Source organism: Trichechus manatus, unplaced genomic scaffold, assembly GCF_000243295.1.
Source record: "Trichechus manatus latirostris isolate Lorelei unplaced genomic scaffold, TriManLat1.0 scaffold00028, whole genome shotgun sequence".
In the NCBI taxonomy this organism is placed as follows: domain Eukaryota; kingdom Metazoa; phylum Chordata; class Mammalia; order Sirenia; family Trichechidae; genus Trichechus; species Trichechus manatus.
Genome location: NW_004443964.1, coordinates 21501892 through 21525913, shown reverse-complemented (window position 1 = coordinate 21525913; position 24022 = coordinate 21501892). Strand labels below are relative to the sequence as shown.

Sequence of the window (24022 nt, the reverse complement as noted above, 5' to 3'; positions counted from 1 at the left end):
TGGGGCGATGCTGGCATCTGAGTAGGGGATGAACCATTTGGAGAGGAATTTGCCTGAGGGGGGCCAGCATCCTGGGGTGCTCTCAGCATATGCCCTTAGCATGTGCCCAGGAATGTGGGCACTTGACCAGGCTGTGTGGGGTGGTCAGGACAGCCCTAAGAATGACGTGGGTCCTGGGAGTCCTGTTCTGGCTGGCTCCTCCCCATCTAGGACTGGTGGTGGAGAGCAAGGGCAGGTGTCACGGTTCTGTCGCCCTGGGACTGAGCTCCCTTCTCTGTGGTGGAGCAGAATACGTTTTTGTTTTATTTTATTTTTTCCTAAATTTTATTTATTTTGTTGTCATTGTTGAGAATATACACAGCAAAACATACACCAATCCAACTATTTCTACAAGTACAATTTAGTGACATTGATTATATCCTTTGAGGTTTTGCTACCATTCTCACCCTCCTTTTCTAAGTTGTTCCTCCCTCATTAATATAAACTCACTGACCCCTAAGGCTGCTATCTAATCTTTTGAGATGCTTTTGTCAATTTGATCCCAAAAAATCATAATGCTCAAGGCAGACATTCTTTACTAAAAAAAAAACCAAACCCGTCGCTATCAAGTCAATTCCAACTCATAGCGACCCTATAGGACAAAGTAGAACTGCCCTGTAGGGTTTCCAAGGAGTAGCTGGTGGATTCTAATTGGCAACCTTTTGGTTAGCAGCCAAATGCTTAGCCTCTATGCCACCAGGGCTCCATTCTTTACTAGTTAAGCTAGACTGTTGTTCAGTTTTAAGAAGACTTTAGGGGATATTTTTGATTTAGGGTTAAAAGATTATCTCAGGGCAAAAGTTCCAGGGGTTCATCCAGCCTTCATGGCTCCAGAAAGTCTAGAGTCCATAAAAATTTTAAAATTCTGTTCTGCATTCCTCCCCTTTTGATCAGAATTCTTCTATGGAATCTTTGATCAAAATGTTTGGTAATGGTAGCCGGGCACCATCTAGTTCTTCTAGTCTCGTGGCAAAGAAGGCAGTTGTTCATGGAGGCAATTAGCCACACATTCCATATCTTCCTCTTATTCCTGACTCTCCTTCTTCCTCCGTAGTTCCAGGTGAATAGAGACTAATTGTTGTGCCTTCTTGGATGGCTGCTTGCAAGCTTTAAAGACCTCAGGCACTACACTACAAACTAGGAGGTAGAACAGAAGCACTAAACATGTTGTTAGGTCAGTTAACTGGGATGTCCCATGAAACCATGACCCTAAACCTCCAAACCAAGGAACCAAATCCCATGAGGTGTTTGGTTGTACATAAGCAGCCTCAGCAGCTACTCTTTTTTTTTCATCATTGTAAATATATATATCACACATGCTTTGCCAATTCAACTTTCTACAGGTGTACAACTAATTGACAGCAATTACAATAATGGGCTGTGCAATACTCTTAATCAATGCGATATTTCCATCACTGTTAACCCCCCGCCCCCATCTCCCTGTGTGAATAATGCAGACCGGTGGAAAATCCAAAAGTCAAATGGTGAGGTTTTTGATGACTGTGTAGGACTTTATTGCCCTGCTTGGGGTTAGTTGCCATAACTCTAATTGGCTGGGTCTGACACTAAATGCCTTTGGGAGTCCCTGAGTACCAAGGAGTGGAGGGCGGAGGCCCAGAGATGGGTCTTAGAGGATGCCCTTGTGGATAAAAGGTGGTAGCTGGGTAGAAACCTAGGGCACTGTTAACCCTCCCGCCCCTGGTAACCACGAATAAACTTTGGTCTCTATACGTTTACCTTTTTTGTCATTTTATGTAAGTAAGGTCATACAATGTTTGTCCTTTTGTGATTGGCTAATTTCACTCAGCATAATGTCTTCAAGCTCCATCCATACTGTAGCATGTATCAAGACTTCATTTCTTTTACTGGCTGAGTAGTATTCCATTGTATATATGTACCACATTTTGTTTACCCATTCATATGTTGATGGGCATTTAGGTTGTTTCCACCTTTTGGCTTTTGTAAATAGTGCTGCACTGAACACTGGTGTATTTACTTATTTTTTAAAATTATTTTTGTTGTTGTTGAGAATATACACAGCAGAACATACACCAATTCAACAGTCCCTACATGTACAATTCAGTGACGCTGATTACATTCTTCGAGTTGTGCTACCATTCTCACCCTCCTTTTCTGAGTTGTTCCTCCTCCATTAACATAAACTCACTGGCCCCTAAGGTTCCTATCTAATCTTTCGGGAGTTGCTGGTGTCACTTTGATCCCGTATAGATAGTTCTTAAAAGAGCATATTGCTCAAGGCGGACATTCTTTAATAGTTAAGCTAAACTGTTGTTTGGTTTTAAGAAGACTTCAGGAATTATTTTTGGTTTAAGGTTTAAAGATTACATCTGGGCAACAGTATCGGGTTCATCCAGCCTCCATGGATCCAGAATATCTAGATTCCATGAGAATCTGAAATTCCATTCAGAGCAAAATAGGTTTGGGAGCACGTAGCTATGGGGCCTAGGTTGCTCAGGCCCTGTGTGTCCCACCTCTGGGGTGTCTCACACGGATGATCCCAAAAGGGCTGTGGCTACGTGGTCAGTTGCTAGGCTGGCCAGAGGCTGGAGGGTGGCATTCCCAGCAGGCAGGCCTGTCCCACGTTGACCCTGGAAACCCAGGGATGTGGTGAGCATGATTCATAGGGACATCTGGGATTGGCAAAGAGCTGGGTGAGATGGGCAGGAGCAGGTGGAACTGCTCTCGGGGTTGCCTCTGCGTTTTTGCTGGGAACAGGGAGTCCTGGAAGGTGGCTTGGGCCTCCGTGCCTCTGAACTGGGCAAGGGCTACTCAGGGGAAAGGCAGGGTAGCTTCCTGGGCTTTGGAGTCATGAAGTTTGGTGTTTGAGTTTTGTCTTTGCCGCTTACTGCCTGTGTGACCTTCCGTAAGTTACTTAACCTCCCTGAGCTTCGGTGTTCCTCACATGTAAGAAGAGAACAATAATGGTATATGCTGGCCTTCTAGGATTGTTGAGGGGATTGAATGACAGTACAAATGCAGAGTGCTGAGCACAGTGCCTGGCACACAGTAAGTGCTCAATAAACACTCTCCCCTCTGAGGAAGGAGATAATGACGTTGGAGCTGACGAAGGCCTCTTCATCTTGGGCCCCTGTAAGATGAAGGAGCACAGACCCTACCTCTTCCTTTCCCTTACCCCCATTACCAGGACTACCCAAGGTTGCTGTGCACCCCTAAGGAGACTCCATCACCATCACAGGCTAGGCTGCCACCACACAGGTGAGCAACAGAGGCCCTAGGTAGACAACTCTGCAGTGGCTAGAAACCACGAAGGACAGGCCCGCCTCTCCTGGAGGGTGGGGCAGCAGTGGTGTTAACGGTAGCAGTGTGTGCGTGGGGAGGGGGTAGAGAGGCCTCCACTTCCCCCTGAGAGAGGGTGTGTTGAGGGGGGGGTTCCCCAGTGAGTAAGAGCTCAATGTGGGCAACAACAGGAAGCGTAGGGTGCTGGGTGGCAGGAAGTGGGGCTGACTGTTGCTGGTTCCTCAGATGGGGGAGGGGGACTGGGCCAGGCTGTCGGCAGAAGAACCCTGGGAGGCCAAGACCCACACGTCTAGTGATTCCATCCCCTTCAGTGTTCCTTCTTCCGAGGAAACTCAGGCTTCTTACCAGCTTATCAGCTAGGTCACCTTGGGCAAACGACTTAACCGCTCTGTGCCTCAGTTTCCCACCTGTAAAACGGGGATTATAATAGTATCTATCCACCTTGTAGGCTCATTGTTGTGGTTTAAATGAGGTAATAGATGTAAAGCACTTAGAATGGCACCTAGCACAGGGCAAGCGATGTGGGGGTGTCGTTGTTATCCTTCTCCTCCTCCTCCTGCTAGCCTGCATTATACTGGCAGTGTCTGCCATCCTGGCTCCTACCCTGTTGGCCCTTGTCCCTGCCGTGGGGACCCCTGAACCCCAAAGGGAGAAGCTCTTAGTTTTTTGGGGATTCCAGCACCGTATCCTAGGACTGAGTCACCCCACAGCCCTCCTATAAGCCTGGAATTGTTTATAAGAGTCCCAGAAAATCTATATTCTGGAATTTTTTAAGTGGATAAAATGGGTTGTTTTTGGAGTTGCACTGACAGCTCTAGAACCAAGGTGGAGGCCATACAGGGGTTGGGGGTGGGAGAGGGGCAAGTAGGGGCCAGGGCACAGGGTGAGGAACACCGGCGGGGCTGGTTGGGGACTGGGGTTGGTGCCCAAGTTCAGGGGCATCCTGGGACTTGCAGGGCCAGGCCTCCTGTGGAGAGGGTGGGCAGGTGGGTTGGGACGCAGATTCAGCTCAGGCTGAAAGTGGAACTGGCAGGTGTGGCTGTGTCCAGCTGCAGGTGGAGCCCCCTCTGTCTCCTGGAACCCTGCTCCAGATGGCACCACTGGTTGGGGGAGGGTGGTATGAGCCTGCGAGGGGCTGGTCTTTGGTGAGTGGAGGGTGGGGCCCCCCCTTTGGAACCCAGGGAGGTAGGGGCAGGGAGGGAGGAGAATGGTCCATACATTCTAGTAGAAAGATTTGGGGAACCAGCTCCTTTTCTTGGCCACACTCCAAAACATGACTCTTATCTGCCTCTTTGTCTGACCCAAAGCACTAACAGGGGCAGGGAAAGTGGGTCAAGGGATTAGTTAAGTTTTGGGCCAAGTTTAGGTTTTACCTGGATGTTTTCACCAACTTCTGCTCACTGCATGCCCCCCACCCCTGCACCTTGGGCCTTCCCTGGACCCCCTCCTCTCTGTGGAATGCCTTCTGCATAGTGTACTGCAGGTGAAGGAGATTATTCCATCAGAACACAGCTTCTCACTGAGTGTCCCCAGCAGCTCTGTGAGGCTGTGAGGCAGAGGGAGCGTGCCCATTTTATGGAGAAAGAAGCTGAGGCTCCGAGGGGCAAAGTAGCTGTAGGGCTGGGGAGTCCAGAGCTTGGGCCTTCTGAATCCAGTCCTGGTTCCTCCGTGTCATAGCTGCCCCTCCTGCTCTCTGCCTACCTACCTCTGCCCCTCCTGCTCTCTGCCCCCTACCTGCTCTGCCTGCCCCTTCTGGTCCCATCTGAGCACTGTCAGCCAACCTCCTACTTGCCCCTCCCGGCCCCACCCCTGTGCTGAGGGCCTGGCTCCGGGGGGCTGTTCCTGCTTTCCAGGGTGGCCTCACCCCACCCCGAGTAAGTGGCAGCCACTGGCCCCTCCCTCACTCCCTGGGGTGCCTGTCTCCTCAGTGAGTATGACCGTAGAGCAGCTGCTAATTAGTGCTCAGAGCTGTCAGAGCTATTTCTGATTTCCGAGCCTAAATTTAGCCTGTCTCGCAGGCTGACATGTGGGCCCAGGAGCCTGAGGAGGCCCAGGTGGGGAAGGGGCAAAGGGGCGTCCTGCCCTCCGCCACTGCCCAGAGCTGTCTGAGGTCTGGACAGGTGCACCAGTCCTGTAATTGAGGGAAGGAAGCCCCCAATCCCTGTAATAACCACAGGCCTGTCCTGGGGGTGCTGAGTGATGGTTCAGAGTCAGCTCTGGGCTCAAAGTCTGGCTCTGCTCTTACTGGCTGTGCAACCTTGGGCAGGTCACTAACCCAGTCTGTGTCTACACCTGTACCAAAACCAAACTCATTGCCATAGAGTTATTCTGACTCATGGTAATGCCGTGTGTTACAGTGTAGTACTGCTTCATAGGTTTTTTTGGCTGTAATCTTTGTGGAAGGAGCCCTTGTGGTGCTTAGCTGCTAACTGAAAGTTGGCAGTTCGAACCTACTTAGCGGTGCTGCGGGAGAAAGACCTGGCGATCTACTCCAGTGAAGATTACAGCCTACAAAACCCCATGAAGCAGTTCTACTCTGTCATGTGGGGTTGCTATGAGTCAGAATCCGCTTGACGGCACTCAACAACAACAACAATCTTTATGGAAGCAGTTCGCCAAGACTTTCTTCCATGGTGCTGCTGGATGGGTTCAAACTGCTGACCTTTAGGTTAACAGCTAATTGCAGACCACTTGCACCACCTAGGCTCCTTCCTACGCCTGTAGAGTGGGAATAATAATGGTGTCTAGTCATGGCTGGAGAGCCCTGGTGGTGCAGTGGTTAAGAGTTTGGCTGCTAACTGAAAGGTCAGCAGTTCGAATCCACCAGCTGCTCCTTGGAAACCCTATGAGGCAGTTCTACCCTGTCCTATACGGTCACTATGAGTCGGAACTGACTTAATTTGTTTTTTTTGTTTTTTTAGTAATGGTTGTGTGGGGGGACCGAGGTCACTGGTACAAAGGGCTTAGAGCAGTGGTGGGCATTGAGGGAAAGTCAGCTTCTGTGATGGTTGTGGTTATCACCGTTATGGTGGAAGTGCTTTCTGGGGTGCAGGGGCCATTCCAGGAGCCAGTCAAGTTGCTGGGGGTGTGTGAGGGTTCAGAAAGATCCATATTGGGGAGCAGCTGTCCTCTCAGGCTCAGATGCTGGGGCTTGGCCCTTCCTCTTGCTCCTCTGTTCTCCTTCCCCACCACCATCTTCTTCCTCTGGAGCCACAGGCTCTAGTTTTCCCCCCAGCTTCCCAAGCACTGCTTGCCTTCTCTCCCTCCTTCCTCCTTTCCCCTCAGCCTTGCTCCCCACCTTGGCCCTGCTCTCACCCCAAGTCTCTGTGGGCTGGTAATGTATCTGGGAGCACTAGGGAGAGAGACAGAGAATGGCCCCAGGGAGGCCTCTTTGGCAAAATGGGACCCTCCCCATGGCTCTCAGGCCCCTTCCTGGGCAGCCCCTTCCGTGTCATAACAAGCGCTGTCCTGGCAGTTGGTGGGTTGGGGGATGGGAGGGCGCCCGAAGAGACAGCTGAGACAGCGCAGTTTCCTCAATCCAGGCTTAATTTCGCAACAGGGGAGAGAGAAAGCGATGACATACTCCCAGCCCCAGCCAGCCTGGGAGTGCCCAGTGGATGGGCAGTTTCACCTCTCAAGTGGGGCCCTCAGCTGGAAAGCTTAAGCAATGAGGGCTGAGAGCACCCAGCTTCCTGTTGTCTGGGCTGACCCAAGGCAGTGATTTTTGGGGTGAGGTCTGGCCAGAGCCCCAGTACTAGGTCCAGCACCTCAGAGAGGAAGCTGGCTGAGGAGCCTCGGGTGGGTGTGGCCCCTGTCTGCTCCGGCTGTGGCCTCTTGAGGGTCACCTGACTGAAGGGACGTCATGTGAGCCACCAGAGCCCACAGCAGGAGATTTCATAGCTCTGGGTGGGGCTTCCACATCCCCAGCTGAGACCCTGGCTTAACTCAGAGCTCTTTGAGGGCAAGAACTGTCTTTTGGGGCCTGACACATCGTAGGCCCTCAATAAAGCAGGGGTTTACTGGATTGGGGTAAACTGGCTTTGTCTTCTGGGTCTCTCAGGGAGAGGCTCCAAGTCTTGGGGGTCCAGGGAGCCCCTCATGTTGTGATACCTGGTTGATTCTGCAGCCCCAGGTTGGGCCCTCTGCCTGCCCTGTGGGGGAGAAGTTTGACTGAGACACCATACCCCTGTCATCTGTGGCTGTGTGAGGAGGGCCCAGGCAGGCTACTGTTGACCTTTCTTCAGTTCTGAGGGAAGTCCCGGCCTGGGCCACAGCACTCCAGGCCCAGCGTGCTGGCTGGGGAGATCCTGTGGCCGGGTGACCTTCCCCCCGTGAAATCCCCTTCCCTCTTGGAACCATGATGTACCTGCCTGGAATCCCCGGCCTACCTGACCCATCTGACCTCAGCTCCAGGCCCCCTCTCCTCACTTCCCAGTGACCAGGTGGGAGGGGGCCCTCTGCTCTCCCCACTGAGAGGTTTTCTGGTGTTTGTGAGGCACTGTGCCCTGGGCTGGGTGCATGTACACGTGGTGACTGGTGGCACATGGAATGGCACAATGTTCATGCCTGGCCACACTTGGGCCTGGCTGGGGGTGACCCCTCTGTTATCTTCCCACTCAAATGGGGGAAGAGATGTTACCTGCATATCACAGAGGGGGATGCTGGGGCCCAGAGGTGTCTGAGGTCCCGGTGAGCTGGGCTGAGAACCTCTGTTCCTGCCTCTACACCCTGAGTTCCAGGAGGCAATGTGGAGGGGACAGAGTCCAGGCCTGGGTAACGCTACCTGAAAGTACTCCAAGGGTGAGAAGACGATGGGGAATCGTGTGTGAAACACCTACTAGGGAGCTGGGCCCTTTGTGGTCCCGGAATGCCCATTCCCCACTTCCCCTGCATTGGGGCCCCAGGCTCAGTGGTCTTTACTTTGTCCTCCCCTCCCCAGAACTGCATGAACTTGCCCCCGGACAAGGTGCAGCTACTGAGCCAGTATGACAACGAGAAGAAGTGGGAACTCATCTGTGATCAGGTGAGTGCCAGCACAGCTCCGTGCCCCTACCTCCCACCCTTGGGTGTCCTGCCCCGCCCTGGCTAGGCTGGGGCTGCCTGGAGAAGGGACACCGCCACACTGCCCATGGGCTAGCATTGCATCTGGGGAGGGTGCTGGCAGATCTGCTGTCTCTTGGATCCACCTCTCTTTTGGACATGTGGCCTCCCCAGAGAGCCTGTGAGTCAGAAGCAGGGCTGGAGCTGCCTCTGCTGAGCTGGCAGGGCTGGTCCAGGGTACCGGCCAGCATGGCCAGGGCCATGTCACCATCCTTCTGGCTGAGTTTCCTGGAACAGCCTCCCTTGACCCTCCACCCCAGGGATGGACATCTTCATTTGGCCACATGGGACATGGGGGAGAAGGGGCAGGAACCCCTGTCCTCCTTTTACCTGGGGCCCAGAGGGGCTGTGGCCTTCCCAAGGTCACTCCCGAGTGGTGGAGTGGGGACCTGAACCCCCATCTCTTGGTGCTGGGTCTGGGCTCATGGGCCTATCACTTCATGGCTCACTCACTGCTCCTGCCCTCCAGCTCTGGGCTGCTGTCTGGCAGCACAGAGGACCCCTCTCCCACTGCTGGGCAGGTGGGGCCTGGCTGCTGCAGTAATTTGGTAAGGGAGGGAGGTGGGGAGCAGCCTTCAAGCCTGTGGCTGTGGAGGCTGGAGGTAGGGCGTTGGGGAGCAGGGAGCCTCCCCTGGGAGCCAGGGCTGGGCCTCGCCTCCTGTAATGGATGGGATGGGATGGGTGAGCTGGCCGGGCAGGAGTCCGGGGGTAAGGGCTGGGCATGGAAAGAGGGTGGGGAGCTGACTCCAGAGACCTTGGGACTGTAGTTGGGGGCCGGCATCTCAGAGGTTGGGGACTTAAAAGCCTGGGAGAAGTAGGAGGTTAGGGGGATGGCTGAGGTGTCTGAGGAGTCTAGGTGGGGAAGGACAGGAGCTCCTCCAGTTGGGAGCCTCTGCTGTGGTCCCTGCCCCTTTGTTCAAGAGGCTGCCTGAGCTGGGGGCAGGCCAGGGGGAGCCGGGAGTTGCTTTGTTGAACACAAATGAGCACACACAGAGGTACCTGCCAACACAGGAACCTAGGTGAGCAGGACAGCTGGGATGGAGTCCTGGGGAAGGAGCCTTCAGCCTGCCAAGGAGCTAGGCTGGGGGTGATGGTGGGCTCTGGCCCTCAGTGACCCCTTCATACAGGCCCCTCCATGGCGTTTTTCCTTCCTGTCCCCCAAGGCCTAGCTGGGGTGTGGTCCAGGGAGGGCAGGGGGCTGGGAGGGTGCCACCTAGTGACCAGTCTGAGTGCCCCCCCGCCAGGGGTATCCATGACAGAACTGACCTCTCCATGCCCCACTGCAGAGCTGTGCTAGGGTGTGGCCTGCGAGGCTCAGGACGGGGAGTGGGGGGTGGGCACTTAAATTGGCCTGGTGGACTGCTTGGGTTCATGCCTTGGTAGTTCAAAGTGGTCTTAAGACAGCCTGGGACCTCAGTCAGAGCTGAGAATGGGGCACTGGGGTGACGGCTGGGGTAGCTCTGCTGGTTCCCTGTACACCCCATTCCCTCTCCCCAGGAGCGGTTTCAAGTCAAGAACCCCCCTGCAGCCTATATCCAGAAGCTGAAGAGCTACCTGGATACTGGTGGGGTCAGCCGGAAGGTGGCAGCTGATTGGATGCCCAACTTGGGGGTATATGTCTCCCCTTTTTCCTCTGTCCCTTTTCCCCTGCGCCTCCCAAGCTCTGGGCAGCTGAAGTGACTGCGTATAAATGTACACTTTTCTGTGGGCCTGTGTGGGGACATGTATGAGTATGTGTGTATTTATAGGGGTTGGAGAGTGCCCTGGACGTGTACCTTTACAGGTTCCTCTGAGCATCCTGTATGTGCATACATGAGTACACTTCTGTGTACTCTTGTGTGTGCATGTGTGTGCCTTGTGTGTCCATGCATGGATTCATCTGTGTACTGTGTGTACTTTTGTGTTTGTGTATGAATGTGAACATGCGTTTGTGTGTACCCTTGTACGCATATATAGGTATGTGTATGATGCGTGTTGTGTTCGGTATGTGTGTACCCCATGTGTCATGTCCGTGCATGAATATGTGTGTACCCTGTGTGTCCTGTACAGATGGATGGATATGTGTATACCCTGTACACATAGGATGTCCGTGTATGGATGTGGGTGTGTATTTTGTGTATGGATGTATGAGTATCCCATGTGTATATCCAGGGTGCTCATATATGAATGTATACGTGTGTGTGTGCTCGAGATGTTCATGTATGGATGTGTGTGTGTACCCTGTGTGTGCTTGTATGGAGATATGTATAAGTCTCTGTGCACCACGTGTCCGAGTATGAATGTGTGTATGCGTGTGTGTGCCTTGTGTATCTGAGTATGGATGTGTGTGTGTGTGCCCTGTCTATCTGAGCATAGATGTGTGTGTGTGTGCCCTGTGTATCCGAGTATGGGTGTGTGTGTGTGCCCTGTGTATCTGAGTATGGATGTGTATGTGTGTGCATACCATGTGTGTCTAAGCATAGATATGTGTGTGTGTGTGTGCCCTGTGTATCTGAGCATAGATGTGTGTGTGTGTGCCCTGTGTATCCGAGCATAGATGTGTGTGTGTGTACCCTGTCTATCTGAGTATGGGTGTGTGTGTGCTCTGTGTATCCGAGCATGGATATGTGTGTGTGTGCATGCCATGTGTGTCTAAGCATAGATGTGTGTGTGTGTGTGCCCTGTGTATCCAAACATAGATGTGTGTGTGTGTGTGTGCCCTGTGTATCCGAGCATAGATGTGTGTGTGTGTGCCCTGTGTATCTGAGTATGGATGTGTGTGTGTGTGTGTGTGCCCTGTGTATCTGATCATAGATGTGTGTGTGTGTGCCCTGTGTATCTGAGTGTGGCTGTGTGTGTATGTGTGTATACCCTGTGTATCCGAGTATGGGTTGTGTGTGTGCCCTGTGTATCTGAGCATGGCTGTGTGTGTATGTGTGTATACCCTGTGTATCCAAGTATGGGGGTGTGTGTGTGCCCTGTGCATCCGAGCATGGATGTGTGGTTTGCACCCGATGTGTCTGTGTATGGGGGAGTATGTATAGCTTGTGAATGCTTATTCAGCTGGACAGGTGTGTGGAGGTCGTGGGGGAGGCCGTGCGTGAAAGGCCATGTGTCTAGTGTGGGTGTGTGGGGGTGGCTGCCGCCTCAGGGTTCGGTGGGCCTGTGAGAGGCCTGGGCTCCCCCCACCAGGCTGCCCTGTTTTGACCCCTAGTTTAAGCGACGAGTTCAGGAGTCCACACAGGTTCTGCGGGAGCTGGAGATCTCCCTGAGGACAAACCACATTGGGTGAGCGAGGGGCTCACACCCCCTCTCTGGGGCCCCAGGAGAGCTCTATCTCCAGGCAGCCCTGGGCTTCCCCTTACCCACCCTGCACAGGGCTGTCTGTGCCTGTGGACCCCTGGGGTGGGTGTCTGGAAGGCTTCCCCACCTCCTTCCCTGGCCCACCTCTGACCCTCATCTCAATAATGCTTGGGCTGTACTTCCTGGCCAGCCCCTAGCATCCTGGGTCTTCTGAGCCGGGGCTTGTGGTGTCTCCCTGAGGGAGGGGCACCCTGGGGCTCTTGCATGGCCATTACCTGCCCAGTCTGGGCAGGCCCTCCCTCCTGGCTGGGACTCAGGGAGCCCTGTGCCCCGTAGGTGGGTGCAGGAGTTTCTCAATGAGGAGAACCGTGGCCTGGATGTGCTGCTTGAGTATCTGGCCTTTGCTCAGTGCTCCGTCACGTAAGCACCCCTGTGTTCACCCCCCTGCCCATACGCCACACCTTACAGCCTAACACTTCCCTGCACCTTGCCCGTTCCTCTGGCCTGCTCCAGGCAGCACAGCCCCAGCCCACCCTGGAACACTGTGCTTGGCATTGAACGATCCCCTTCTCAAAGGCCTGACCTGGACAGGGAGGGACATAGCCTAGGGTGCCACCTGGGACCTGGGGGACATCCCATTTGCGCATTCTTTTATTCCACCCTCCCCATGCCCCTTCCCCCTGCTATGCCCAGCCCACTGCCAAGAACACAGCCTCCTCCCCACCCCAGCCTCTCCTCAGGCCTGTTTCTCTTCCTTCAGTTTCCTCCACCCCTCTCTTAAGCGCCCCTACAGCGTTGGCTTCCAACCCCACTGCATTGTCCCCTGCAGGTATGACATGGAGAGCACAGACAACGGGGCCCCCAGCTCGGAGAAGAGCAAGCCCCTGGACCAGTCAGTGGAGGATCTCATCAAGGGTCCCCCCTCATCTTGCCCACCACAGCCCAAGAGTCGCCACCTGACCATCAAGTACGTGTGCCCCATGGCAGGTGGTAGGAGGATGGAGAATTCACCCCTACACCCCTACATCCAGCCAGCCCACCTAGCATCCCTGGGGTGGTGGGAGGGATAACCAGGCCCTGGGAGCAGAATTAGGGCCACATATAGGGCTTGGCTCACAGGTGTGTCAGAAACCATTGGGATGGGCACCTAGGGGCTGGGATCTGCCTGGGTCTGGGATTAGGAGAGGGTTTCTGGGTCATTGGGGCCCATTTGTACCCATCTAACCCCCTGTTTTCTCCCATGTGGCCTCCAGATGCCCCCCTTCTCCCCGGTACGTAGCCCCCTGGGGGCAAGTGCATGCTTGGCTGGCTCCCTGGAATGGTGCGGGGCTGGGTGAGGTGATTGATTGATGTCCCAGGTTCAGCTGCTGTGGATAGGCCACCCCACCCAACTCCACGCAGGAAACGGCCCTGGAGTATCGTGTGGACCCTCAGCTTCCTCCCTTCCCACTTTGGGTCTAGGGGAGCACCTTCACATTAAGCTCCAAACACTCACAGTGTGTTCATTCATTCATTCCACAAACATTTTTTAGCACTTACTATGTATCAGGCACTGTGGCGGGCGCTCAGGAGACAGATTAGCCTGTGATAGGGGGCCCACAGTCTAGTGGGGGACAATTCAGTGTGACAGGCTGTCACGGAGATATGACTGGGAGCTCTGAGAAGGGACGTGGCCACTACTTGGGGCATCAGGAAGGCTTCCCAGAAGAGGTGACACTGGAATTTGTCTTGCAGATGAAGAGACTTTATAGGCAGTGATGTGGGCAGGGAAGGGCATTCCAGGCAGAAGGAATGACATGGACAAAGACTTGGAATGTGGCAGGACAATGGGAGACTCAACTGGGTGGTGGCAGGGCCTCTCAGTATTGTTGGAAATATGATAGGATCATCAAAACGACCTGACACATGGAAGTCACAATTGACTGTTCTCCTTCAGTGAAAACATCACACATTTTTTGGCAAATAACAATTGCACACACTCGTATAGTACTTGCTATGTGCCAGGTACTGTTCTGAGCATTTAATACATTTACTTATTTTATAGTCCCAAAAACTCTATCAAGAAGGTATAGCTATTACCATTCCTATTTTATAAATGAGGAAACTGAGGCCCAGAAAGGTGAAGAAATTTGCCTAGTAAGTGGTGGAGCTGGGGTTTGAACCTACGTACTCCGAATTCAAAATCTGCCTCTCAAGACTGAAGATAAGCCCAAGTGGCCATGAGCACCACCTTGTGGAGAACCCTTTCATGGCTGTTTCCAAGCTATGGCTGTCTTTTCCCTCCATAGGCTCTCTACCCCAACTACACAGCAACCCTTTTTAATGCCCTATTACTGTTAATGGTCTTTGCTTCCCTGACACTTTTCTTCTCCCCCCAGGCCTAGGGACTGAGGAGCCCTACCTGCCTTTAGCTGGCCTCTTTTGTTGGGTGGATGGGAAGTTGTGGCCTAGGGTTCCAGCGTCCATCTGAGTGACTGGGGGAATGGGAAGTGAGGACTCAGGACTCTGACCCCTGCTGCTCTCCTCCACCCCACGCAGGCTGAACCCAGCCCACAGCAGGAAAACTCTGAGGAATTCCCGTATTGTCAGCCGGAAGGACGACGTCCATGTCTGCATCATGTGCTTGCGTGCCATTATGAACTACCAGGTGGGCTGCTGGGCATGGGGACTGGAAGGTCCCGGAACCAGGCCTGTCCTTATTAGGGGCTGCCGAGGCTGCTGAGGTTCTAGGACCAACTGTTCCCCTACCCCATCATCCACTGGGGAGCCTGGGATCTGGGCTGTTGGCTCAGCGTCTTCAGGTTGACGAGTCTTGAGGGGAGGCCCAGATTTCTGCTGCCTCCTTGTCAGCACCTCTTGAGCACCTCCAGTTGTGGCCAGAGATGATGGGTGTGCCTCACGTGGGGACTTAGACACACATACCAAGACGGGCTGGACAGTGAGGCCACAGCAGACAGCAGCCTGTGCGTCTTTAGTTTGGAGGAACAAATTGGTGAAGTGGGCCCTCCCTCACTTAGCTGGCCTTTGAGGATTCACTATGTCCAAGATGCTTTAGAAAAGACAAAGGGATTTAAAAAGAGGGGCAGAGCCAGGCTTTGGCTATCGCAGAAGAGGGTGTAGTTGGACATAAAGAACTTTCCAAGCTTGAGGGCAGTTAAAGACCAGAATGGCATGGCACTGGCTCTTCTGAAGGTGCTGGGCAGAAGGTGTTAACAGTCCTGGGGGTCTGCCTGGAGGAGCTGACCTCTTCTCTCTCCCCAGTCCGGCTTCAGCCTTGTCATGAACCATCCCGCCTGTGTCAATGAGATTGCTCTGAGCCTCAACAACAAGAACCCCAGGTGAGGTCCACACCCCTCCTTTCTTCATGTTTAGACTCCTCCTATTTAACCCCTTGCCTACTCTGTCCCTCAATTCTCAGGACTACTGCCCAGACTCATTCTACCCCCACCATCAGCTCCTCTATTCTCCCTCGAGCCCGGCCCCCCTGCTCCTTGCTGAGGAGCCCACCATCAGCTCCCCTGTCCTCGCCAGCTGTGTCCACCCTTGCTGCAGAGCCTGCCTATTCTCAAGGGACAATCTGTCCCTTCTCTCCCCAGAACCAAGGCTCTGGTGCTGGAGCTGCTGGCAGCTGTGTGCCTGGTGCGGGGGGGACACGACATCATCCTCGCGGCCTTTGACAACTTCAAGGAGGTACTGGGAACCACCTCGCCCACGCGCAAACATGTGCTTGCCACTGTGGTGGGCTTGGAGTCCCATTGCCAACAGTTGTTGCCTCTGCTGGGGGCAGCTAAGCATATCGGGTGGGCATTTGGGGAGCACAGGGTGGGGAGAAGTTTTGAAGGGAAGGTGCAGGATCAGGTAGGTACACTGCCTGGGGCCACGGGTATAACTGCCGGAGCTGCTGAACCTCTGACCCTCAGCTTTGCCAGAGCCAAACTGAACCCGATCCACACGTACATCCGGAGTTGCTGACTCTGGGTAACAGGCTCAGGAGAAGTAAATGCAAGACATATGATGCATATGGGGGGATACGTTCATTCATTCATTTGATGAGTATTTCCTGAAGCGCCTAATTGTGTCAGGCACAGGAGCGGACACTTGGGATACATCAGTGAACCAAAGAAACAAAGTGGGGGAGACAGACAATAACAATACAACAAACAAGTAAATTACATAGTGTGTTAGAAAGTGATCAATGCTCTGGGAAAGAAAATTGTGCAGGGTAAGAGCAGAGACACTGTGGGGGAGGGGGACTGTTTGCGGGGTGGTCAGGGAAGGTCTCATTGAGGTGAGGTTTCAGCAAAGCTGTGAAGGAAGTGAGGGACTTAGTGCAGTGGCTATCTGGATAAGAGCACTCCAGACAGATGGAAGAGCAAATGCAAACGCCCTGAGGTGGCTGTGTGCCAGGACGCCACTGTCACCAGAGTGGAGTAAATGAGGGGGAAAGTAGGAGGGGAGGTGGAGAAGAAATGGAAGGCTGAGCTCTGTGATCAAGTTCTGTAGGGCCCACTTGCCTTGGACCTTGGGTCCCATGGCTGGTGGGACACTTGGGTTTGGCATCAGTATTTGGGTAAGCACAGTCCAACCTGGCAGCTGACCAGCTGTGCTAGAAAAGGGGTCCTCAGAGCTCCTGGGGGGTGATGGTGGCAGCCTGCCAGCAGGAGAGGGTATACTTGCTGTTATTGGGTAGGGGGTGGGATACATTTGCATGCAATTTGCGTAGGTTTCCTTGTTGAACTAATCTCTCACCTCCACCTGAGGACCAAAGGAATGATCCATGTCTGGACCCCCTCCTGGGTGGTGCCATAGAGACCAATTTCCCAGGCTTATCTCCAATACGGGGATGGTCTTGAGGGCAGGAGGATACTAGGTAGCTGCAGTCTGTTGGTGAACACAGGAAGCTCTCTCTTAGATCTGTCCTGTGAGAATGCAGAGTGGGGCGGGGGGAGGTCAGGTTTGCCTCTGGGGGTAGGGTGCCCAGGCCCTCAGTGACAGCTATTCCCCTCCACCCAGGTGTGTGGGGAGCAGCACCGCTTTGAGAAGCTGATGGAATATTTCCGGAATGAGGACAGCAACATCGACTTCATGGTGAGCTCAGTAGCTCAGCGGGCTTAGGCCTGGGCAGGGCCACTCTCGGGAGCAGGGAGCACCTAGGGGCCTGGGTAGATGGGGTCTGGGCCCTGCCCTTGCAAAGCCTGAGGACTAAGTGGTCAGCGTGGGGGGAGAGGTGAATGGCAGAGTGGGGCGGGGGGCTGGGTTAGTGGAGAAAGATATGTGGAGAGGGAGGAAGACTTGGGAGTAAATGGGGGATGGAAGACACTGAGCAACACCACCCAGAAGATCATACACCTGCTCATGTCTCCTGCCCCCCCAGGTGGCCTGCATGCAATTCATCAACATTGTGGTACACTCAGTGGAGAATATGAACTTCCGTGTCTTCCTGCAATATGAGTTCACCCACCTGGGTCTGGACTTGTACTTGGAGGTGAGCCCTACATGCCCCTGGCCTTAACCACTCACTTGTGGCAGAGTATGGCTCAGTGGTTAGCAGCATGGGTGCTGGGGTCAGGCAGACCTTGGTTCAAATCCGGGCTCTGCCACTTCCTAGCCATGTGACCTTGGATAGGCCTCGTCCTGGCTCTGAAACTCAGTGTTCTCATCTGTACAATAGGAGAATCACAGAGATAATAATGACTCTAAATATGTAGAACAGTACTGGGCACCTGGGTACCTAGTGCACGGAGCTGTTTTTGCAGGCACTGGATCAGGCTCTAGGGGGTCCTGGGTCTGACTGTGGGAGCACCAGCCTCAGACAGGTGCTCTGACGCCAGTGCATAATGGGGAGGGACGAGATACTGGGTCAAAGTGGGAGCCAGATCACCTAGCCAGGTCCAGGCCCTGGCTGAGAGCTTTGCTCTGGGGAAGGTGCACAGAGAAGCTTGATGCTTCCCGGCCCAGCCGGAGCAGAGAAGCTGCAGCTTCTTCCCCGATTCCTTTGGGAGGCTTCCTGGAGGAGTGGAGGCTTGGGGATTGGATTTTTGAAAGCCAAGATGAACAAAAGGTGAAAAGCAGACTAGGGTGGTATATCCATACAATGAGATATTATTCAGCCATAAAAAGGAATGAAGTACCAATAGATGCTACAACATGGATGAACCTTGAAAACATTATGCCAAGTAACAGAAGCCAGACACAAAAGACCACATACTGGATGATTCAGTTGATATGAAATTTCCAGAATAGACAAATCCTAGAGACAGAAAGCAGATTAGTGGTTGCCTAGGGCTTGGGGAGAGAGAGGAATAGGGATGAGTGATGAAATGATCAGATATTAGATAGTGGTCATGGTTGCACAACCTTTTGAATCTATTAAAAACCACTAAATTGTAGACTTTATTTATTTTTAAAACTTTTTAATGTATTTTAGATGAGGGTTTACAGAGCAAATTAGTTTCTCAGTAAACAATTAATACACATATTGTTTTGTGACACTGGTTGCCACCCCCACGGCATGCCAACACTCTCCCCTTCTCGACCTTGGGTTCCCCATTACCTGCTTTCCTGCCCCCTCCTGCCTTCTCGTCATTGCCCCTGGGCTGGTGTGCCCATTTAGTCTTGTTTTGTTTTATGGGCCTGTCTTATCTTTAGCTGAAGGGTGAACCTCAGGAGAGACTTCATTACTGAGTTAAAAAGGAGCCTTAGGGCTATAGTCTCAGGGTTTCTCCAGTCTCTGTCTAGTCTTTTTTTTGTCAGTTAGAATGTTGTCCTACATTTTTCTCTAGCTCTGTTGGGGACCCTCTATTGTGATCCTTGTCAGAGTAGTTGGTGGTGGTAGCTGGGCACCATCTAGTTGTGCTGGACTCAGTCTGGTGGAGGCTGTGGTACTTGTTAAACTGTACACTTTAAAATGGTGAATGTTATGATATGTGAAGTGTCGCTCAATAAAAAAATAAAGGAGGGAAAAAAAGCAAGCTAGGGCTCAGGCCCCTTCTTCTGGGTCCTGGTGGGGGGACTAGAAGGACTGCCCCCCCGCCACCACCCCTCAACTTACTTGTTCCATCTGGGGACAGAGGCTGCGGCTCACCGAGAGCGACAAGCTGCAGGTGCAGATTCAGGCATATCTGGACAATGTCTTTGACGTGGGCTCCCTGCTGGAGGACACAGAGACCAAGAATGCGGTGCTGGAGCATATGGAGGAGCTGCAGGAGCAGGTGGCAATGGTGAGAGCGGCCTGCACCCACTAGCACATAGTAGGCTCACAGGGCCCCACACCCGACTCAGGCACTGGCTCTAGGTGTGAATTATGGGTGGCTGTCAGCCTGGCCCCTGAGTTTGCCCCAAGTCCAAATCCTGAAGCCTTTGGGTGTTGTTCTCAATTTGTGTTCATTGAGCTTCTACACTGGGCTGGACCTAGAGAAGGGCAGGCCCCCTGTTCTTCCAGTGTGCAGACCCCAGGCGCTGGCTTGGGTGAAAGTGGGTGCTTGGGTTCCTTCCCAGCTCAGTCTCCTCTCCATCCACCTCCCTCCTAAGAGTACTTTAGTAATCTCAGTGCCTTACCTACTTGGGTTCAAGTGCCAGGCTTGGGACACCCACAGTACCCTGGGCTGAGAGCATCCGAGAGCTTCCCCCAGCCCTCCAGGCAGGCATGCCTGGTGCCGCCCCCTCGCTGGCGGCGCCAGTGCCCGGCCGCGGGTGGGAGCTCTGCAAATGTGCCGGTGTCACAGCTGACAGACAGGCTTCGGGACGCGGAGAACGAATCCATGGCCAAGATCGCCGAGCTGGAAAAGCAGCTGACCCAGGCCCGCAAGGAGCTGGAGACCCTGAGGGTGAGGCTGGGGGCATGGGCCGGGCCAGGCCGGGTGGTCTCCCAAGAACACACCAGTTGGGACTGCTAGGCTGACATCCCCCTACACCCCGGGAAGAGGATGGGAATTTGGGCCAGGGAGCCTGCAGGTGGGCAGTGACCCTTCCCTCGGGACTTACAGGAGCGCTACAACGAGTCGACCGCCGTGGGCGCCTCCAGGCATCCCCCAGAGCCTGAGAAAGTGCCTCCCCCCGCCTCAGCGCGGCCCTCGGCCCTAGAGCTGAAGGTAGAGGAGCTGGAGGAGAAGGGGTTAATCCGCATCCTGCGGGGGCCGGGGGATGCTGTCTCCATCGAGATCCTCCCAGTAGCTGTGGCAACTCCAAGCGGCAGTGATGCCCCGACACCGACTCCGGGAGTGCCCACCGCCTCCCCCAGCCCAGGTGCTCTGGAGCTTCAGACCTTCACCCGGGGCCCGGGAGGGAGAGCTTGGAAGCATCTCCGGGCTGAGGGTTGGAGTGGGCAGCTAGATTGTGGGCGCCGCTCAGGGCGTGTGCGGTGGTGAGAATGGGCCCAGTGCGCATGTGTGGGTCAGGGAGGCGGAGATGAGATCACCAAGGTAAGAAATTGACACGCCCCCTCCGACCCCTTCTCCCACCTGCAGCAGAGCCTGCTCCTGGAGCAGCGGCCCTACCACCGCCGCCCCCACCCCTGCTTCCAGGTGCTGCTCCCCAACAGGAAGCCCCGCCCCCGGCGCCCCCAGCGGCCCCGCCCCTCCCAGGCAGCCTGGACCTCCCAGCCGCACCACCACTGCCCGGAGACCTGCCGCCGCCCCCGCCGCCGCCGCCACTGAGCACTGATGGTCCCGTCCCGCCACCGCCCCCACCGCCTCCAGGAGGCCTCTCTGATGCCCACGGAGGGCCCGGCCCGGAGATGGGCCCAGGTGAGTGGACCCCCGAGGCTCAGGGCTCGGGGGAGCAGAGGGAGGGGCCTGGCCTTGGTGTCCTTCAGGACCCTCTGTCAGAGAGCCTCATAATGCCTCCTGCCTGCCCTGTCAGGCATCTCTGGGCCCAGGTTTCCTCTAGATTCCCCCTCTCCCCCGCTGCGCGCTCATCACTCCCTCCCTGTCCCAGGAATTAAGGCCAAGAAACCCATCCAGACCAAGTTCCGAATGCCGCTCTTAAACTGGGTGGCCCTGAAACCCAGCCAGATCACGGGCACCGTCTTCACCGAGCTCAATGACGAGAAGGTGCTGCAGGTGTGTGCGGCCCTGCCTTTCCCCAATGTGGGCACCAGAAGGGGAGGGCACTCGCTCCAATCATGCTGGGCATTGGGGGTGGTCATCTCCTCCACCCCTTTCCCTTTCCACTATTTACCCCTGGTAAATTCCAGTTCTTCCTTCAGCTTTAATGCCCTGGGGTCTGGGTTGCCTGGTTTGGGTGCTTCTCTTCCTCCTTGATGTGCCCACAACCCCCTGTGCTTTCCTGTACTCCTCATCATGGCCTGTGGTCAGACTGGGTTACTGGTCTATTTCTTGCCTCGTGGCCTGGTTAGTGCCAGGTAAATGGTTCTAGCACTGAGCACATTCCTCAGCCAGGAGTGTCCAAGGCCTTGCCCCACCCAGCCCACCTCCTCTCTGGTCCCTCAGGAGCTAGACATGAGTGACTTTGAGGAGCACTTCAAGACCAAGTCCCAAGGCCCCAGCCTGGACCTCAGTGCCCTCAAGGGCAAGGCATCCCAGAAGGCTCCCACCAAGGCAACACTCATTGAGGCCAACCGGGCCAAGAACCTGGCCATCACCCTGCGCAAGGGGAACTTGGGGGCCGACCGCATCTGCCAAGCCATTGAGACGTGAGTACCCTAGTGCTGGGCTGGTGGGCAGCCCAGGCCTTCTACCAGGCCGGGGTCGTCAGGCGGGTCCTAGTAAAAGAGCCCCAACCATTGGACAGAGACCATCAGGTCCCACACCAGCCCCGGTCAGGGAACAGAGTGGGGAACTGTGTTCCCATTTAAAAAATTTAGGCCACACAGTGAGTACATGCCCAAGCTGGGATATCCCCACTCCCTGTCTCCTTGCCCAGCTGTGGGCACTCAGGCCCAGGTGTTTACAGCTGGGCATCTGCCACTGTGATATAACAGGGACTCCAGGCTACCCATCTCCCAGTTGCCCTTGTTCCCTGAAGCTGTCAGCATATGGCAAATACCGAAGTTCATTTATTGTCAAGGAGGGAGAGGGTCCTGCTCTTAGGGGCGGATGGGTGTGGAGTGACACCCTTACTACACATACAGGTATGACCTGCAGACCCTTGGCCTGGACTTCCTGGAGCTGCTGACCCGCTTCCTGCCCACGGAGTATGAGCACAGCCTCATCGCCCGCTTTGAGCGGGAGAAGAGGCCCATAGAGGAGCTGTCGGATGAGGACCGCTTCATGCTGCGGTTCAGTCGAATCCCACGCCTGCCCGAGCGCATGGCCACGCTCACCTTCCTGGGCAACTTCCCGGACACTGCCCAGATGCTCATGCCGGTGCGGGCAGGGGGACAGTGGGCAGGGGGACAGCAGGCAGGGGACAGTGCGGCCTGGGGTGGGGTGGAGGTGGGGAGGAAGCAACCCCAGCCTGGGCTCCAACGTGAGTCTGGGTGTGCTTGAGCCTCCTGATGGGGCTGTTCTCCCCAACTCACCTTGTCTCCCCTCCCCACACCCAGCAACTGAATGCCATCATTGCAGCCTCAATGTCCATCAAGTCCTCAGACAAACTCCGCCAGATCCTGGAGGTGAGAGGCCAGGCCCAGGGTCCGGGAGGTGGAGCCCACCCATGACTCCTTGCCTGCTCTGGGTGGTATGAGAGGGAGACCAGACCCTTCCCTGCACACCTAGGATGCAACAAAGATGGGGTCCCCATTTCTCACACACCCCTGATGGCACTTCAGAAGGACAGAGCTGGAATGCCATGTCTCTAATTGTACCCTGAAGACCCTGCCTGAGGGCTCAGCCCCCCACCCCGGGGGAACAGCTCTGTGATTAGGAAACCCCAACCACACCTGCCCCCTGGAGTGTCAAGGAACCGTTAGAAATATCTGTTAGAAAGGTGACCCCACAGCTTAGGAGGGGTGTCAGCAACACAGTGTTGGGTAGGAGTGGCAGAGGACCATGCTGCCAATGGTGCACACGTCAAACATGCACACACACATGTATACGCGTCATGGACCTAAGGGGTCCGTGCAGGAGTACCGTGAGGGCTGAGTGTGGGGCTTGTTTCTGCCGCCTTTTATCCTGTGCCCACTCAGCCCCAGCACTCCCCTGAGCTCTCTCCCGCCCCTCCAGATTGTCCTGGCCTTCGGCAACTACATGAACAGCAGCAAGCGTGGAGCAGCCTATGGCTTCCGGCTCCAGAGTCTGGATGTGGTGAGGGCGGCGAGGAGGGACCCCTGGCTTGGGGGATGTGGGTGATTGGTAGCGGATAGCTTCTGACAGGCCCTTGTGCAGCTGTTGGAGATGAAGTCGACTGATCGCAAGCAGACGCTGCTACACTACCTGGTGAAGGTCATCACTGAGAAGTACCCCCAGCTCACAGGCTTCCACAGCGACCTGCACTTCCTGGACAAGGCGGGCACAGGTGTGGGGCCCTCAGGTCTCTGGGTGAGGAGGGGGGCTCAGCCCGGGACTATTGGGCTGGGCTCGGTTGGGGAATGGCAAGGGGACCACAGAATGTCTACAATTGGAGTGGGAGTGCTGCTTCTCTGACTCCCTGCCCCTGTCCTGCTCTACCGCACCCAGTATCCCTGGACAGCGTCCTGGGGGATGTGCGCTCCCTGCAGCGAGGTCTGGAGTTGACACAGCGGGAGTTTATGCGGCAGGACGACTGCATGGTGCTCAAGGAGTTCCTGAGGGCCAACACGCCCACCATGGACAAACTGCTGGCAGACTGCAAGACGGCTCAGGTGCTGGGACTGGGGAGGCTGAGATAGGGGGATGCAGAGGTACTGGAGTCTGGGGAGGGTGTGTAGCCAAGCCTTGGAGGGGTGTGGTCCCAGCTGGGACACCATGTGGGGGGATGAAGCTCCTCCTGGTCTGGGACAGTGGCTTGGGGGGAGGTACCAAGCAGGGGTCAGGCTCCAAAGGGTCTGTGCTGGTGGGGCTGATGGGCTGTGCCCGCAGGAGGCCTACGAGTCCGTGGTGGAGTACTTCGGGGAGAACCCCAAGACCACATCCCCCTCCATGTTCTTTTCCCTCTTTAGCCGCTTCATCAAGGCATACAAGGTATGTGTGTCTGGTGGGTAGGCCGGGACCTCTGTGGGACATTGAAGCCTCTCCATATGGGTGTGGGAAGGGTGGGGGATGCTTCTTTCTTGAGGGCAGGATTGGGAAATAAGAAGGGCTCCCCTCATGGAGACCCATCTTGGCCCCTCAGAAAGCTGAGCAGGAAGTGGAACAGTGGAAGAAAGAAGCAGTTGCCCAGGAGGCAGGCACTGATGCCCAAGGCAGAGGGGAGCCCTCAGCACCCAAGGTAGGCAGCAGCCCCT

General features: G+C 55.0%; 1 protein-coding gene across 1 annotated transcript in view; it reads left to right on the top strand.

The window, feature by feature from the left end:
• The window catches only part of FMNL1 (formin like 1), a 28036-nt gene that overhangs the window by 3171 nt on the left and 843 nt on the right, over positions 1–24022 (top strand). Inside the window, exons 2-24 of the mRNA XM_023729402.1 lie at positions 8258–8341; positions 9916–10029; positions 11612–11685; positions 12037–12120; positions 12530–12667; positions 14239–14347; positions 14962–15038; positions 15297–15390; positions 16714–16788; positions 17075–17185; positions 18771–18920; positions 19425–19526; positions 19686–19944; positions 20112–20444; positions 20635–20759; positions 21150–21352; positions 21791–22025; positions 22205–22273; positions 22824–22904; positions 22986–23115; positions 23277–23440; positions 23658–23759; positions 23911–24006. Coding sequence (XP_023585170.1) covers positions 8258–8341; positions 9916–10029; positions 11612–11685; positions 12037–12120; positions 12530–12667; positions 14239–14347; positions 14962–15038; positions 15297–15390; positions 16714–16788; positions 17075–17185; positions 18771–18920; positions 19425–19526; positions 19686–19944; positions 20112–20444; positions 20635–20759; positions 21150–21352; positions 21791–22025; positions 22205–22273; positions 22824–22904; positions 22986–23115; positions 23277–23440; positions 23658–23759; positions 23911–24006 — 3009 coding nt within the window. The remainder of the gene's footprint in view (positions 1–8257; positions 8342–9915; positions 10030–11611; positions 11686–12036; positions 12121–12529; positions 12668–14238; positions 14348–14961; positions 15039–15296; positions 15391–16713; positions 16789–17074; positions 17186–18770; positions 18921–19424; positions 19527–19685; positions 19945–20111; positions 20445–20634; positions 20760–21149; positions 21353–21790; positions 22026–22204; positions 22274–22823; positions 22905–22985; positions 23116–23276; positions 23441–23657; positions 23760–23910; positions 24007–24022) is intronic.